Source organism: Phyllobates terribilis, unplaced genomic scaffold, assembly GCF_046119375.1.
Source record: "Phyllobates terribilis strain yellow unplaced genomic scaffold, ASM4611937v1 Scaffold_11__3_contigs__length_659146591, whole genome shotgun sequence".
Lineage (NCBI taxonomy): Eukaryota > Metazoa > Chordata > Amphibia > Anura > Dendrobatidae > Phyllobates > Phyllobates terribilis.
In genome coordinates, this window is record NW_027362771.1 from 319,413,185 (window position 1) to 319,431,413 (window position 18,229).

Consider the following 18,229-nt stretch of genomic DNA (forward strand, 5'->3'; position numbering starts at 1 on the left):
CATCGTGGGCACATAGCCTTAGAGACAGAATCTAAAAATAAAAAACTGAAAATCATTGTATGATTTTTAAATAATTAATTTGCATTTTATTGCGTGAAATAAGTATTTGATACAGTAGAAAAACAGAACTTAATATTTGGTGCAGAAACCTTTGTTTGCAATTACAGAGGTCAGACGTTTCCTGTACTTCTTGACCAAGTTTGCACACGATGCAGCAGGGATTTCGGCCCACTGCTTCATACAGTACGCCATACTCCTCCACTCATATGTCAGAAACCCCTCAAACAAGATCATACCTTAAAAACAGCACCCCTCATTAAATTTAAGCCTCTGTTTAGAAAGCTTAACGGTGCTTCACAGGAATGCAACGTGTAATGAAAAATCACATTTTTCCACGAAAGTGTTCATTTAGCTACAGATTTTAATTTTAACGTGGGTAAAAGGAGAAATGGACCCTACAATTTGTTGGGCAATTTCTCTTGAGTAAGCCTTTGCCCAATATGTGGGTGTAAACTGTTTGGACGCATGGCTGGCTCGGAGAGGAGCGAACCTTTTTATTTGAATTTCGAAGCACACATTTTGCAGGCTTAGACGACAGATACCATGTTGAATTTTCAAAGCCTCTGAGTGGCAAAAACAGAAACCCACCACTTTGGAAACTACACCCCTCAAGGAATTCACCCAGAGGTGTGGTGATTCATGGTATTTTATAACAGTGGGCCATGATAATTAGAAATTCCATTTTTTTTTTCTTCTACTAAATTGTTGCTTTACCCCAAATTTTTAATTTTCACAGGTAATAGCAGAAAATGGATTCCATAATTTGTAACACAATTTGTCTTGAGTATATCAATACCCCATATGTGGTCAGAAACGACACTAGTGCATAGCTCCGAAGTATGCCGATTATGCACATTAGCAGAACCCCAGCAAAAGTGACTCCTGTTTAACTATACTCAATTAATTCATCTAGAGATGCATACTGACACCACGGTTGCGTCACAAAGTTTTATTCTTTTTGGGCAATGAGAATTTTTTTTTTTTTTTTTACCAATAAATTGTTATTTTAGCCCCAGTTTTTATATTTCCACATGGGTTCATAGGTGAAAATTACAATTTCTCAAGAACAAGTTAATAGCCTATGCGTGGTCATAACCTATTGTTTGGGCGTACTGCAGGACTTGGGACAGAAGGAGTGCTATTTGATTTTTGGAGTGCAGATTTTCATGGAATAGTCTGTGGATGCCATTTGCAATTACTCTAAGTGCCAGAACAGCAAATCCCCCTTCCATTCTCCTTCCCTTCTAATGTGACCCCATATTGGAAATTAAACCCCACTCACAATTCTGCTTTGGGTGTAGTGACTATTTTGATTCCACAGGTGTTTTCCAGAAATAAGCACGCATTTGTTGCACAGCGAAAATTGCAAATATTCTAGTTTAGTGCCCATATACTGTGCTCAGCTTGTGCTTCAGGAGACACCCACACCCCCTAAATTAGGTGGGTTCTTTCCACTACAGTATTGGCTACCACTTCTGAGAAAAAATACTGACCAAATACTGATAGTGGGGCAGTAGCGTAAATCTCCTAATGACTCGATTCAGACTGAAACAGTCACTGTAACAAGGCAGACTGGGTCACTTTGGACTCCGTAGAGGTTCTGTTCGGTAGTGATCTATCTTTTCAGAGGTGCACACAGATGTGGTTGGCTGCGCTTTTGTGCATTCCTAAAAAGATGCCATTTGATCAGATACCATGCAGAGTCCAGAGTGACTCCATCTGCCTCATTATAATGAATGGTTCTGTCAGGAATTTTTGTCTGAATCCTGTTTTTCAGAGATTTAGATGGAAACCCCATTTAAATGCTCAGCATTGAGTGCACAGGATAAATGAGCCGAGCCTTACTGCGATCTTTGGGAGGCAGATTGAACAAATCAGCAGCAGGTGAAGAATTGTTTTTTTTTAGTTATTTATGCCTTTAGGTATAAGTGATAAGACCGCTTTATTCTTTGGGTCACTACAATTCCAGTGATGCCAGGTTTATATAGGGCTTTTTTATGTTTTGCAACTTCAGCACATGCATAAAATTATTTTCTCAATATAAAAAAAAAACTCTTCATCACCATATCATGAGCTACAACTTTTTTATTTTTGAGTGATTTTTCTGAATGAGTGAGTGATGTTTTTGTGGGATAAGATGACTTTTTTGCAGTGATACAATTTTTTTTTTTCTTCACATACATTGTTTGTGATTGCATTTTATTCCACTTCTTGTGCGTAGGAATGAAAAATATATTTTGAGGTTTTTTTTTGGGTTTTTTTTTTTTTTTTTCACTGTGGTAACTTTAGGGGTTTAATAGTCTGACAGATTTCTAGTTCTGGTCGTTCCAAATCTTCTCTCCTTTTTGTTTTTGTAAACTTCTTTCTTTTTTTTTTTTTTTTTTTTTTTTTAAAACGAAGGTCGTGTGTAGGAATCTAACATTTTATAGTCTAATACCCTGCAATAGTTATGTTGTGCATGCATTAGTGTTACACTGACAGGAGGCCATTTATATCCTGCTATACTTGTGCAATAATATTGTGTACTTTGGAATGTTTTTAGTTTCTTTTAAAGGATTTTCCGCTTTCTACAAAGCCAAACTCTTGCTCCGGTGCCCGCACAATCACCTGGATGTCCATTTGCGGGCCTTCCTATCTGTTTGCTGTACCTAGGGAAATAAGATGTATCAGTACGGGAAGGGGTCAATTCTGGCTTGCATGCTCTAAAAGAAAAATAAAATAATCCAGTGAAATCTTAAGACATGCTTGCATAATATGGCATCGACTAGTGTGTAAGATGCAGGTCTATCAAATGAGGTGTATGAGTAAGGCCGGATTCTGACGGCCATACTAAACTCGGGCCAATCACTTCCACATCACAGATGAAGGCGGGAGCTGGATACTATTGGACATGCACTAGTCTGGTCTGTAACGGATTAGTGCATTCTGCAATTATTTTCTTTCCACCCCTTACACAAGCCATTGAGCACACAGACAGTACTGACTAAAAATAGGGCATCTGAACCCATTGTATGCACATTACACTGTGTGTAGCACTTTCTCCAACAGCCAATTCTCTGTTCACTGCAGAGCAGGATATAGTGACAGCTTGAAGGGTAGACAGATAATATTTGATCTGCTCTGTATTGAACCAAGGATCTCCAATTGATGTGGGGAGACTGACTGAGCGTGTGCAACCAGCTTTTGGCTCATTGGATGGACGTGCATGTTGCTAAACAATTTTAAAGGGAATATGTCACCAAGTTGCCACTTCATCTCAGCAGCATAATGTAAAGACTGAGACCCTGATTCCAGTGATGTCACTTATGGTCCATTTACACAAATCAACTGGCAGCAAGATACGTACACCATTGGGTAAACTTTTATTAACCAGCTCATTGGGTGATCGGCAGCCTGTTTACACTGCAAGGTTATCGTGAAACAATTTGCAACGAGTATTCACTTTATTATCTGTACAGTGGACATGTTGCAGTCGTGCAATTTCCATTAACATTTAGGTCTAAGTACTATTGTAGATGCATACATTGGTCTATTGCTACTAATGAAAATGATAAAATAACATCTGAGTTTTGGTACAGATTTTAAAAGCATTAATTCACATGCGGTGACTCTGCACTTGCCATGATAAATAATAACCATGTAAGACTAAGACAGGGTGTTGTGGAGCCCTGGGGATAGTTCACCTGCTGCAGATGTAGAGGAGATGTTTGGTTCTTTGCATTATTTATTTTAGTCTTTGTGGCGGTTTAGATGGCTTTTAAAAATTTGAGTATTGTGTTACTTAAATCTTTTGGAATTGCTCATTGACCAAAGGTAAGCAGGATCCCGGATCAGATACCTTCATCCTCAACCTCAATACCCCGTGCCTCCTTCCTGTCAATAAGGGGGATGGCTACATGCCAGCAAAGACTGCTGAAATGGATTGTGGTGGTAAGGAAATGCTTACACAAAAAGAGAACCAATTTAAAAGAAATGATTTCTGCATCTTGGGGTTTTAAGATGTTCTAGGATAATTAGCTTCTTATGTTAAGCAGTGCTTGGAGGAATTTTACACTAAGGGGCTATTGCTTGTTGTCTGTGTGACTTGGTATTTTTAGGAAAAAAATGGTAAGTATTGGTGTTCTTACTCACAAACTATTAAATAACAAGTAAGATGGTGGGGTGGGAAGGTGCACGCTGAATAATGGAGGAAAGGTTGGCGGGGTGGGGAGGTGCATGCTGAATAATGGAGGAAAAGATGGCGGGTGGGCAGGTGCATGCTGCATAATGGAGGAAAAGATGGCGGGGTGGGCAGGTGCATGCTGTATAATGGAGAAAAAGATGGCGGGGTGGGCAGGTGCATGCTTAATAATGGAGGAAAAGATGGCGGGGTGGGCAGGTGCATGCTGAATAATGGAGGAAAAGATGGCGGGGTGGTCAGGTGCATGCTGAATAATGGAGGAAAAGATGGCGGGGTGGTCAGGTGCATGCTGAATAATGGAGGAAAAGATGGCGGGGTGGGCAGGTGCATGCTGAATAATGGAGGAAAAGATGGCGGGGTGGGCAGGTGCATGCTGAATAATGGAGGAAAAGATGGCGGGGTGGGCAGTTGCATGCTGAATAATGGAGGAAAAGATGGCGGGGTGGGGAGGTGAACGCTGAATAATGGAGGAAAGTTAACCCTTTTACTGACTGAGCTGGGAAGTGCTGAAAGAAAGTAAATTCATTAAGGGTTTTAAACTTTCAGCATTCAGAGGTGTGATATTGAGGAGCACTTTTCTTAGTAATATGCAGCTTTCTACGGTGTACTCTTGCATTGCTTTACTAAGTCTGCTAACCAGCTCTGCAATAAGTGGCCCTGTACGTCTCTCTGTGTAATGGCTTGCAACTATAACACATTTTCCCTTTTACTACAGGAAAACTGCCAATAGTCAATGATAGCGATGAGCTTGTGGCTATTATTGCCAGGACTGATTTGAAGAAGAACCGAGACTACCCTCTTGCATCAAAGGACTGCAGGAAGCAGCTGCTGTGCGGTGCCGCTGTTGGCACCAGAGAAGATGACAAATATCGGCTTGATCTTCTCATGCAGGCTGGAGTTGATGTTGTTGTCCTGGTATGTATATTACGTGATTTTTTTTTTTTTGGCGTGTGTGATATATACATTTTTAGCAGCAATCCGTATTTGTAGCAGTGTGCATGTGCAGCACGGCTCTTACAGCAATCGGTTCTTAGTGTATTTCTTATATTTTAATTCATAGTAGCCAAGCAAGAATCTGTGAAATCTAAGGCTACTTTCTCATGACGAGCTTTTTGTGAGTTGTTGATGTTGCAGATTTTCTGCAGAATTTCTGCACTTAACTAAAATAGGTTACTTAGCATTTTTTTTGAAAAATATGCAACGTAAAAAAAATCTCCAAAAACTCATAACGGGAACATAGCCTAAAAAAGTCACTTTTACTGTATACAATTAAAAGGCAATTCTCATCACTGGTCCTCTTTTCAGCTGGCATTGTAGATAAGTTACCCCATGTAATTTAGCTGATTTCCCTGATGAATCACTATATAGGAAATGTTCCAGGATTTTTTTTATACATGGAGATTGGTTGTGAAGGGTCTGGATACTGGCCCTGTTTTGTCAGGGGTGGCGTCCAACCTCCAACTACAGCATTTTGCTCCTCTGATGGGCATGCTTTTGATGGTATCACCAATATCATTAGATTACCTGGATATTGGATGTACACACTAGACTGGTGAGAACTTTCCATGTAGTATGCTTATCAATATACCAGGGATTTTTTAGGATTATTACCCATTTAATGTGGATTTTTTTTCTATATAAGAAATCTGTTCTGTGATTACCTTTTAATCGTATTTAGTAAAAGTCAAGTTTTTGTCTTCTCACTCAAGGTTATTTTTATGCATGTACGTGATTTTAATTCAATGTGCATTTACTAAAGGCTTTCTTCTTCCTCAACAGGATTCTTCACAAGGCAATTCTGTGTATCAGATAAATATGATCCACTACATCAAACAGAAATATCCTGAGTTGCAAGTAGTTGGTGGAAATGGTAGGTGTTTAGACTGATAGATATATGTGTGTGTGTGTGTGTGTGTGTGTGTGTGTTTTGCATATGTGCACTTTGTGTAATCGTCTCCCTGCAGTAGATCTGCTAAGGCCATTCATTATGTTCCCAGTCTGTGTAGTTATTTTGCCCAGCGTTCTGTCGGCATCTCTATACCTATGAATCTTTCTTATCTGACAGTGGTGACTGCAGCTCAAGCTAAGAATCTCATTGATGCTGGAGTTGATGCTTTGCGTGTAGGCATGGGATGTGGATCTATATGCATTACTCAGGAAGGTAAGTGGATCGCTGCTCTTCTACCCACTAAGTCCTGCTAATTGCTTTTCTGTTTAGTCATATGTTGCAGCCAGTTGACTAGCTAGAATGCAGGCAGCAATGCTTTGGAGACCATGGTTGACATGTCTTTTATTCTTTATTAAAAAAAGTCAAATTGGTTCTTGTTGCAGTTATGGCCTGTGGAAGACCCCAGGGAACGGCAGTATACAAAGTTGCCGAATATGCCCGTAGATTTGGCGTTCCGGTTATAGCAGATGGGGGAATTCAGACAGTGGGACACGTGGTGAAAGCTTTAGCTCTCGGAGCTTCGACAGGTAAGTGTCTACAAAATGAGAATTGTCTGTTTTTGTGCGTGACACAAACTGATACTGACCAGTTTTGGTAACCATTATAATTCTATCAGGGCAGAAATTTTCAGGTTACTGTTCTTGTCACAGACGAGGAGAAATCATTTGATATGCTTATCCAGATATTAATCAATACAACCTTATAATCTTGAAATCAATGTGACTAATTCCGTTAATTTTGTCATGGCGAGAAAAACAAACTTGTGTATATATTTCCTTGGATGTCTGGACACAGCATTCTGTTAACCTATGAGATAAACCACTAGGAGCACAGCGACATGAGACTGCTAGTAGCAGCGAAGCTACTTTCTATTGGCACACAAAATTAGAATTTTCAGAAATCCTTAATTTGCAATAAATCCCTTTAGAAATGCAGCACGAGCGGTCAGTTGTATCTGCCAAGGCAACACTACCCCTATTCCATAGTTAAAGGCTCTTTGGTTTTACTTAAAGAGAACATATTGGCAGGATTTTATACCCCAAAGTAATGGCATGTATGTAAAAGCGCTTTAAAGCCGAGTACATTCTTACCTTTCCTATAGAAATCCATTTTGCTGTTATAGAAAAATCCATAGTTGAAATTGTATGCTAATGAGATGCAAGTGCAGTGGGCGGGCGCAGCACTTATAGCTCTCCTGCCTCTCCCCCTATTCCCCAGGCAGTGCATGGTTCAGCCGCCTGTCAGTCGGAGGTAGAGAGGCAGGAGAGCAGGAAGTGCTGTGCCCACCCACTGTACTTTCATCTCATTAGCATACAATTTCATCCATGGGTTTCACTAATAAAGCAAAACTAATATCTACGCCAAGATAAGGATTTAATCAGCATTGAAGCGCCTTGACGTATATGCCAATTAGTTTGGGGTATAAAACCCTGATGACAGGTTCTCTTTTAAAAAGGTTTTCTGGTCTCCAGGTGCAGTTTGTTGTATAAAAAAAAACAAAAAACTATACTTACTCGACCTCACTTGTTGCACCGTTGGCAGCTAATCACTGATGAATGGCTCATGCCATCTACTCAGGCAGATGTCGCTTATTGGCTGCAGCGCTGTTGCAGACAATAAGGGTATGTTCACATGATTTTTTTTATCTAGGTGGATTTGGAGCAGGTCAGCTGTGAAAACCACCTGAAAAAGTGGTAATAGACTTTCTTTTAACCTCCAAATAGTAAAAAGAAGTGAGCATACCATTCTTCGCTTGGAAGGCGCTCCATACTTTACAATAGAAGGCAATGGGAAGGTTAAAGAGACGCCTGGTTTCTTTTGTGTGTTTTGCTTTTTTTTTTTTTTTTTTTTTAAATTCTTATTGTTTTTAAATAAAGTTCCTAAAGCAGCAGTCATAAGGCTCCTAATACTTTTAAACAATGTTAAAGCTCTCCATAAACGACCAAAAAAAATCACTTAGACGCCTCAAATTTACAAAAGAAGCAATTCCTGAAGCATCTTCTGCTTGAAAAATTAAGATCTTTTTAACCACATGCAACAAAAATGTGGTAAACATCCCCTAACAGACACTGGAAGCAGCTGCTGAGTCTACCGAGGAGTCAACAAACTGCCTGGAGTCAGGGGTTTCCTGAAACCGAACAAACCCCCTTAGTACTTTCATCGATCTTTGTTTTAACGTTTATTTCCTATTCTCTGTGCAGTGATGATGGGTTCCTTGTTGGCTGCAACCACAGAGGCCCCTGGTGAATATTTCTTTTCGGATGGTGTGAGACTGAAGAAATACCGAGGAATGGGCTCACTAGATGCCATGGAGAAAAATACTAGTAGCCAAAAAAGATATTTCAGGTCTGCAGAACAATGTTTTTCTCCCAAATCAGCTATCTATTTATATAATGTTTTCCCTTCTCCTCAAACCTAGTGAAGGTCGTCTCGTCCTTGGGACATTTAGTTGTGTTTAAGGCTGCGTGCCCATGTTGCGTATTACAAGCGTATATGCTGCGGAATTTCCGCAGTGTAAACGCTTGTAAAACGCATGTATATCCGCACCCCATGGTCCCCAATGGCATTCCGCAATGTCAATGCCCATGCTGCGGATTTTTCCGCAGCGTATATGCTGCGGTCAAAAATCCGCAGCATGTTCATTAATTTGGCGTTTCCGCATGCGGAATCAATGTGCGGATGGTACCCAAGTCTGGAGGAGAGGAGACTCTCATCCAGACCTGGGTACCAAAGAACCTGTAAAAAAAGGAATAAAATAAAGTTTATACTTATCTTCTGATGTTTTCCCTCCGTCGCGCTGTTGTGTGAAGGACCTGCCACGTCATTGAGTCATGTGACCCATCACATGACTCAATGACGTCACCGCAGGTCCTGCACACAACAGCGTGAGCAGCTCAAGACTCCGGACGGGGCAGAGAACGCATCGGTAGGTGAGTATAAACTTTATTTTTTACCATTCTGATTCTTTTTTTTTTTTTTTTAACTATTACTTGGTCACACTATATATGCCGGTTGCATGGATTTATATAGTGTGAACAAGTTGTCAAGCACTTTTCCAAGTGATGCTTAAATCACTTGGAGAAGTGCTTGATAACCCGCATGCTGAAATGCATGTGAAGACGCTGCAAAGACGCCTCACAAACGCTTCTACCTGGCGGGAAAACCGCATGTAAAATCCGCATGCGATTTTCCCGCCAGGGAGAAGCGTAAAAAATATGCGTCAGTTCCACAACGTGGGCACATAGCCTAAAGCTAAAACATTCAAATCCTAACAAAGCACCCTTTACCTTCCCCATTCACTAGAGATGAAATGTGTCTGAGCCTGGCGTTTTCTGTGGGATTGGTCAAGCACCAAATGTTTCTTTAGGCCTGACTCTTCCCCGACCATAATCTGTTGCAAGTCAGTCGCTTGATCCTTAAGCTGCTGCTGGAGGAGTCTGTCGGCAGCTCTCCTAGAGCAGGGTTCCCCAACTCCAGTCCTCAAGGCCCACCAACAGGTCATGTTTTCAGGATTTCCTTAGTATTACACAGGTGATAATTGCATCACCTGCACAGGCAATAATTCCATCACCTGTGCAATACTAAGGAAATCCTGAAAACATGACCTGTTGGTGGGCCTTGAGGACTGGAGTTGGGGAACCCTGTCCTAGAGAACACGGGAGCTCTCAGCCCAGCTTTCCTGTGTATGGGAGAATCGGGAGGGAGGGCTGTGGGCCTAGCGATCAGTCCGATGACCGTTATCTAATGTCTGACCAGCTTTAGACAAACTAAAGACTAATCATGTTAAGTTTTAGATTAGTACACCTCATTGTGGCATAATTGTTGTAGGTAATATCAATTATAGCTGGCAGTGTACCATCTAAACTTGTTTCTGATTTTTATATTTCTGCATTTTATGTTTCATAACAGTGAAGGGGACAAAGTGAAAGTGGCTCAAGGAGTGTCTGGTTCCATTCAGGACAAAGGGTCCATCCATAAATTTGCACCATACCTAATTGCAGGAATTCAACATGGCTGTCAAGACATAGGGGCCAAAAGTCTTTCTATCTTACGGTAAGTACCGTATTTTTCGGACTAATAAGACGCCCCGGACCATAAGACGCACCTAGGTTTTAGAGGAGGAAAATATTTAATTAAAAAATGTGGTCATGGTGCAAGGGAAAGGGGGTCTGCTACTGACACTGTTATAGGGGTAATGTCCCCCAGTTCTCTTAATATCCCCCTTCCTGGCATGCATGGCACCCCTGATCCCCCATCCTGGTAGGCAAGACACCCCTCATCCTGGTATACATGGCACCCTAATCCCCATCACGCTGCACACACACAAAAAAAAAAATAAACACTTCTACTCAGGTTTCTTCCCTCTGCTCCAGCGCTGCATCCTTTTCTGCTGCCAGCACTTATCTCACTGTGTGAGCCGCGCATGATGTCACTGCCATGCGCCCTCACACTGTGGGATAAGCTGCCGGATTAGTCACTGCTCCCCACGCCGGGACTGTGTGCGTGGGGAGCAGTGACTTCACTCACCTTAATAGCCGGCACACAGTGTAGCCGCAGCGCGGCTCTTTTGGTGGCCAGGCTATCGCGTGTGCCCGCTATTAAAGGGCATGAATATTCACGCCTCTTCACTCCCATGGCCGCAGCAGGAAGGAGAATGAACAAAACTTTGGGAAAAATACAGAATTATGAGTCTGTAATGAAATTTTGAGTTTTTAGTGTGATGCCTGTTATAATATATACAGTGCATTGTGAAAGTATTTGGCCCCCTTGAACTTTTCTACCTTTTGCCACATTTCTGGCTTCAAACATAAAGATATAAAATTCTAATTTTTTGGGGAAGAATCAACAACAAGTTGGACACAATCGTGAAGTGGAATGAAATTTAGGCTGTGTGCCACGATGCGTTTTTTAAGCGTTTCCGCAGCGGCAAAAACGCTGCAGAAACGCTTAAATGCATGGTAGAAGGCCTGCCATGTTCTCCAATGATGATCCGGAAAAAAAACGCAGCACTACCAATTATTTTGCGTTTTCGCCGCCATTGACTTGCATTGGAACGCATGGATTCCTCATCACTGTATATGTAGATGCGCATTCCATGCGTTCCAATGTGCGGATGGTACTCGGGTGTGGAGGACAGGAGACTCTCCTCCGGACCCGGGTACAATAGAACCTGTGAAAAAAAAGAATAAAATAAAAAATAAATGTTATATTTACCTTCTGACGGCCCCCGCTGCCCTCGTCCTCCCATTCCGGCAGATCGTGGTGGACTGAAGGACCTGCGCTGACGTCATAGTCATGTGATGGGTCACGCGATGCTGACATCGGCAGGTCCTTCAGTGTACCACGATCTGCCGGCAGCCAGGACGGATCGAAGCAAGACACCGGGGGCCATCAGAAGGTAAGTATAGATTTTTTTTTTTTTTTTTTTTTTTTTTTAACATTCTTTGCGGTCACACTATATAAATCCATGCCGGTTGCATGGATTTATATAGTGTGGCCAAGTTGACAAGCACTTTCCAAGTGATGCTAAAATCGCTTGGAAAGCTCTTGTCAACCCGCATGCGGTAATGCATGTGAGGAACTCTTCACATCCGCATGTCCTTGGCAGGAAAAACGCATGTACAATCCGCATGCGTTTTTTTCTGCCAGGGGAGATGCAGAAACGCTCAGGAAAAATCCAGAGCATTTCTGCATCGTGGGCACATAGCCTTATTGGATATTTTAAACTTTTATAACAAATTAAAAACTGAAAAGTGGGGCGTGCAATATTATTTGGCCCCCTTGAGTTAATACTTTGTAGCGCCACCTTTTGCTGCGATTACAGCTACAAGTCACTTGGGGTATGTCTCTATCAGTTTTGCACATCGAGAGGCTGAAATTCTTGCCCATTCTTCCTTGCAAAACAGTTCGAGCTCGGTGAGGTTGGATGGAGAGCGCTTGTGAACAGCAGTTTTCAGCTCTTTCCATAGATTCTCGATTGGATTCAGGTCTCTACTTTGACTTGGCCATTCTAACACCTGGATATGTTTATTTTTGAACCATTCCATTGTAGATTTTGCTTTATGTTTGGGATCATTGTCTTGTTGGAAGATAAATCTCTGTCCCAGTCTCTGGTCTTTTGCAGACTCCAACAGGTTTTCTTCCAGAATGGTCCTGTTTTTGGCTCCGTCTATCTTCCCATTAATTTTAATCATCTTCCCTGTCAATGCTGAAGAAAAGCAGGCCCAAACCATGATGCTGCCACCACCATGTTTGACAGTGGGGATGAGCTGTGTTGCTTTTACGCCAAACATATAGTTTTGCATTGTGGCCAAAAAGTTCGATTTTTTGGTTTCATCTGACCAGAGCACCTTATTCCACATGTTTGGTGTCTCCCAGGTGACTTGTGGCAAACTTCAAACGAGACTTTTTATGGATATCTTTGAGAAATGGCTTTCTTCTTGCCACTCTTCCATAAAGGCCAGATTTGTGCAGTGTATGACTGATTGTTGTCCTATGGACAGACTCTGCCACCTCAGCTGTAGATCTCTGCAGTTCATCCAGAGTGATCATGGGCCTTTTGGCTGCATCTCTGATCAGTCTTCTCCTTGTTCGAGATGAAAGTTTAGAGGGACGGCCGGGTCTTGGTAGATTTCCAGTGGTCTGATACTCCTTCCATTTCAATATGATCGCTTGCACAGTTTAAAACTTGGGAAATCTTTTTGTATCCAAATCCAGCGTTAAGCTTCGCCACAACAGTATGTCGGACCTGCCTGATGTGTTCCTTGGTCTTCATGATGCTCTCTGCACTTGAAACAGAACCCTGAGACTATCACTGAGCAGGTGCATTTATACGGAGACTTGATTACACACAGATGTATTCTTTTTATCATTACCAGTCATTTAGGACAACATTGGATCATTCCGAGATCCTCACTGAACTTCTGGAGTGAGTTTGCTGCACTGAAAGTAAAGGGGCCGAATAATATTGCTCGCCCCACTTTTCAGTTTTTCATTTGTTAAAAAAGTTTAAAATATCCAATAAATTTCTTTCCACTTCACGATTGTGTCCCACTTGTTGATTCTTCCCCCAAAAATTAGAATTTCATATCTTTATGTTTGAAGCCAGAAATGTGGCAAAAGGTAGAAAAAGTTCAAGGGGGCCAAATACTTTCACAATGCACTGTATATTAGGTTGAACATGTTAAACTGGCCATATCATGAAATGGTGGCTGCAAAGCAGAATAAAACGTTGTTTTTATTTTTTTAATTTCTCCACTTTGTTGTGGAAATATTAGCTTTTACAATTTTAGATTATAATTTATGTTAAATCGAAAAGGTGCGTCACTCGAGATTTTACGCTGGGAGTGTATACTTTTTCCCCTGCATGAAGTTGACCAATCATAAGCTGGTAGCATTATACATGGGAAAGAACCAGCCCCCACAAAAGCTTTCAACAGGTTTTCTCTTGTGTGAGACATATAATCTGTCCTTAGCTTGGTCCAGTATTTGACACTGGCTCTATTTTGCTGGGTTTGCTAATAGTATTGAAATAGTTATGTTAGGCTAATAACACTGCAACCTAAATTCTGTTTAAGTTTTTCTCTAAGTTGGGCTTTTGGCCCTTCAGAGACGGGATAAAAGTAGTAATGAATATGTGTAACAAACTATATGGCTTGGTACTTTTGCAGGTCCATGATGTATTCAGGCGAACTCAAACTGGAAAAGAGAACAATGTCTGCCCAAGTAGAAGGTGGTGTCCATGGTCTCCACTCGTAAGTTATCTTTTTACTTTGGTGATGTTAACTCTTGTGTTTTTTTTTTTTTTTTTTTTGTTAGTATTTCTTGATTACTAGATATGTATATTCGCTAAAAAACTTACATGGATGGTAAAAAAAAACAAAACAGCATTTATAAGTTGGGGTTGGGGATTATCAATACTGCCAACTTAACTTTAAAAAAAAAACAAAAACAAAAAAAACCAAGCATTTTATATGGGCTTTTTAATGTCATTAAAATTTTAAAGTTCACATGGTTTTGCTTCATTAATGCAAGTTATAGAAATTTGGCATTGTTTTTATATCCCTACATATTTTGTAGGAAGCAATCTGTTCCATTCATGTATGGTTTTCAAATATGTTGTGTTAGAGGCTGCATGGATGACCTAATAGTAAGGTGTTTATCAAGAAACCTTAGAACATCAAGTTTCTTGTATATTTTACCTGTTCCGCTGTGTATTGGCATAATACCCCTTTAAAAACCTCATCAATCCAATTGTTCCCGTTCCTGTTAAATTTGTGGAGATCAGGAGAGCTGATTGCATGATGGTAATACTCAACTAGACTAAGCAGAAGTCCCATCAGCCTCAACTTTTTACGTTGTTATGAAGAGCTGACTTGTAGGAATTCACTTAAAAACCATCATGTCCGTATGGTCAAAAAACATTCTGGACAACCCTTGTCATGGCAACTAAAGTGTGATGTATGATCAGCGCACGTCACCACCTCTGGGTGATGCATGCTCTTACTCTTGCTTAATTGATAAGCTTTTGAGTAATGGAGCAGTGCCAAAAGGGACTAAGATCTGTACCAGGACTCTGCGAAGAATAGTCACATACACCAGTCTGTTTAATTACTTTCAGCATGAGGTTAGTGTAGTACACTAAAATAATTCTATTCAATGTGTGTGTAGCTACCATTAGTGCCTTGTACTTGCTACAGAACCTACGTGACCCTTTATGTCCGCAACCTACTCATCCAGTAAGCATTCACCTATGAGAAAGTAGTCCTGATAATACCCTGGTTTTATTTGCTCTATACCACTAGTACACATGGAGACTTTTTACTCTTATGTATTCATAAATGACATGGATTTTAAGTTCATGGGTCACAAAGCGTAGTCCTAACATATATGCTCCTGTACATGTCACATTTTGTCTGTTTAGTTATTGGTGATGGGCTAAATTTAAAACCACCTCAGTGACCAGACGGCTTTTAATTTTCTTTCTCTCTCTTTGGACATGCATCCATTCTAGATACACATTTCTGCCATGTAAGTAGTGGAGCATTTCTGTCTTGTATTTTGCAAGATAAAACCTACAAGAGAATGCAATGATTTTATATACCTAATCTTAAAGATCATCTATTACGGCAATCTGTTAACTTCATTTTTGGCAAGAGTGCAGGAATAAATGGCATGTATGACCCCAGAGTAAAGGGCCCTAGTGTCCTCTTAGTAGGTCCATTCTGACTGTTTCGCGCTGCCTACTGGGAGTCTCATTTCCTGGGGCTAAATTGTGTGATGAGGATTTCTGTTTTGATTATTACTGATTTACTTCTCTCCCCTTTAAAAATCTGTGTAATTGCAAATCCTAATCTGTCTGCAACATATGTAATAGTTTTCAGTGGGTTTCCAGTTGTACCAAAGTAAAGCTTAAAGAGAACCTGTCACCAGGATTTATCACTATAAAGTAAAGATATGGCTATTACACTGATTAAATTAATACCTTTGTTGAAGGGATGTGATCACTTATTTTTTTTTAATCATGGTTTTAAGTTTTCATCTGATGACGTCTTCTGTGGATTGGGGCAGGCCTGGGGGGGTTGGGTCTTCTTCTGCTTCAGCCTCTCAACCTTCTTCTTGTGTTCCTACAGGTCCAGTAACTTGCCTCCATTTTGAAATTTTGCGCCTCTGCCATCTTTGGGTGGGGGGCGCGTGCACGTTGTGAGATTCCACATCTGGCCTTGGGGTCTTCAATAAAATGGCATTGGGGTCAGTGCATGCGCAGATAGAGAACTATTCTATCCAATAGAAAAGCCGGTTTCCCATTTGAGAGGTTTTACAATTGGATGAGGTAGATGGTCTGCTCACCTGCTCCTCCACCCGCAGACACTTTTTGGACAGTAAGACAGTGCAGTTTTCCTTACAGAGTGCTCAAACATGAGAAAATGGCCAACTTATTAAATATACTGATGGCTCTGATTCATTAAGACTGGCGTTTTGTACACCAGCCATAATGAGGGAAGATACGCCACATTCATTAAAAGGTGTCTGCATCTTCCAGAAATGTTACAGCAGCCATGGGCTGGCGTACACTTCTGCCATAATTTGTAAATGAATGGGTCTGTGCACATGTTTTTTACCTGCAGCACGGGCCGCAAAACGTCCCCCACACTGATGACACACGGCTGACATCCGTGTGATACGTAACTGCGCCTGGGAATCTGTGGTACTGTTTGCACTGTTTCTAAGAGCTGGGCGCTGAAGTCATATGTCGTCATCTGACCCCTGCCAGCACTGAGATCAGCACCAGTTGACAGTAGTATTCTGCCCCCGCTGTGTCCAGCAAGTGTTTTTTATTTTATATTATACTCTCCTTTATACCCAATTCACTGAAGCCATTGTCCCCTGTAAAAAAAAAAAAAACCCATAATACTCACCTGTCCAAAATACTGGCACACGCTGTAATCCACACTGACTGACAATTCTGTGAGCATGAGTCGCTCCAGCGAACGGGCCCCTTAACTGCACTGAGCTCACTGAGTGACTTGGGCGTGGAGATGGGGTGAATATTCATGCCCTTTAATAGCGGGCTCACGCGATCGCCCTGCAGCAGCAGGAGCCGCGCTGCAGCTACGCTGTGTGCCGGCTATTAAGGAGCATGAATATTCATTTTCTTTAGCAGCGGGGACAGTGTAGGCTGAAGCAGGCGGCTGCTGCCTCCTGTGCCCCGCTCCTCTGCCGCTTCCCCCAGCACAAATGTTGCTGGGGGGGGATAGATAGATATATCCCCAGCAACATTCGGACTAGAAGACGCACCCCCCATTTTCCTCCAAAATTTTGAAGGAAAAAAGTGCGTCTTATAGTCCGAAAAATACGGTATTAGAAGTATCTAAACTGAAAACTGATTTTTTTTCCTATTAAACAACTGCAATGCTAATAATAAATCATTAGAGAAAAGGAAAACAGCTGAGGAGGCATATGAGAAATCTTTATTTAATGAATAATACAAAATGTATACAATATATGGTAGGGAGAGGAATGAGTAAAACACATTTATAGGGAGAACGATGAAGATAAATCCACAGTGAGGATCAATGAACCCCTATGAGGCAAATACTAGCTAAAACTACTCCTAATTGGCAATAGTAATTGTATAAAGCATAGATGATGGGTAAAGTGCATAAGAGTAAACCTTAAGCTACAGCATGTTATTAACATAGAGAATATATACTATAGCATAAGATGCATAATGGACATTAAAATGCAAATGTGATCATAATATAGTCATAGAAAAATGAAAGCCACAAACTCTACCTTATAATGGTATCAGTCCACATTGAGATATATGTACTAGGAGAGATTAGGGTGCAATCATTAAATGCAATAAATACCTTTAATAAATAGACATGGTAAATAATTTGAGCCAGAGGGAGGACAGAAGGGGGCACACAGGCACCTTGACGCGTGTTTCACCGCACTGGGCTTCGTCAGGATATTATTAAAATTGTTGTTCATTGTTTGTTATAAATATCTAAACTAAAATCTGTTTTTCCTAAGAGGATATTTCTACTAATTGGTGAAGAATTTTGTAGGTTGGCATCATTCGAACTATGTAATAAGAGAAAAATACTTTATATTAAAAAAATAAATAAATAAATTCCCAAGCACTTGAGGACTCGGGTACCGTGGGTTTTGTCTGCTGCCACCAGGTGGCAGACACTAAGAAAACAAAAAATGCTCTTCCTGCTTAGACTACACAGGCAGATGGATCTGGATGCCAGGTTTCCAACCCTAACTTATCTGTTGTTGTTTAACCCCTTAATGACCAGTATTACTTTGGTCTTGAGGTCCACACACTTATTTTCATCGTCACATTCCAGGAGCCATCGTTTTTTGTTTTTTTTTCCTCCCCTTCTTCGATGTAACTGTATGAGGGCTTGTTTTGTGTTTGTTTGTTTTTTTGTGTTTTTCTTCTTTGTGAATGTTGGCTTATATTCAATATAATACCTAACTTTCCTTAGGTTAATGGGGGACTAAATACAGCAGAATTTTTATTTTAA

The 18,229-nt window shown here is 40.9% G+C and overlaps 1 protein-coding gene across 6 annotated transcripts in view; it reads left to right on the forward strand.

Moving 5' to 3' along the window:
- The window catches only part of IMPDH1 (inosine monophosphate dehydrogenase 1), an 80,296-nt gene that overhangs the window by 53,026 nt on the left and 9,041 nt on the right, over positions 1–18,229 (forward strand). For 5 of the 6 annotated variants that reach the window (XM_073652570.1, XM_073652569.1, XM_073652568.1 and 2 more), the window contains exons 8-15: positions 4,956–5,155; positions 6,020–6,110; positions 6,306–6,401; positions 6,572–6,715; positions 8,390–8,534; positions 10,098–10,241; positions 13,859–13,942; positions 15,202–15,218. In XM_073652570.1, the coding sequence (XP_073508671.1) occupies positions 4,956–5,155; positions 6,020–6,110; positions 6,306–6,401; positions 6,572–6,715; positions 8,390–8,534; positions 10,098–10,241; positions 13,859–13,942; positions 15,202–15,218 (921 nt within the window). The remainder of the gene's footprint in view (positions 1–4,955; positions 5,156–6,019; positions 6,111–6,305; positions 6,402–6,571; positions 6,716–8,389; positions 8,535–10,097; positions 10,242–13,858; positions 13,943–15,201; positions 15,219–18,229) is intronic. The other variant, XM_073652566.1, reaches the window with a different exon arrangement.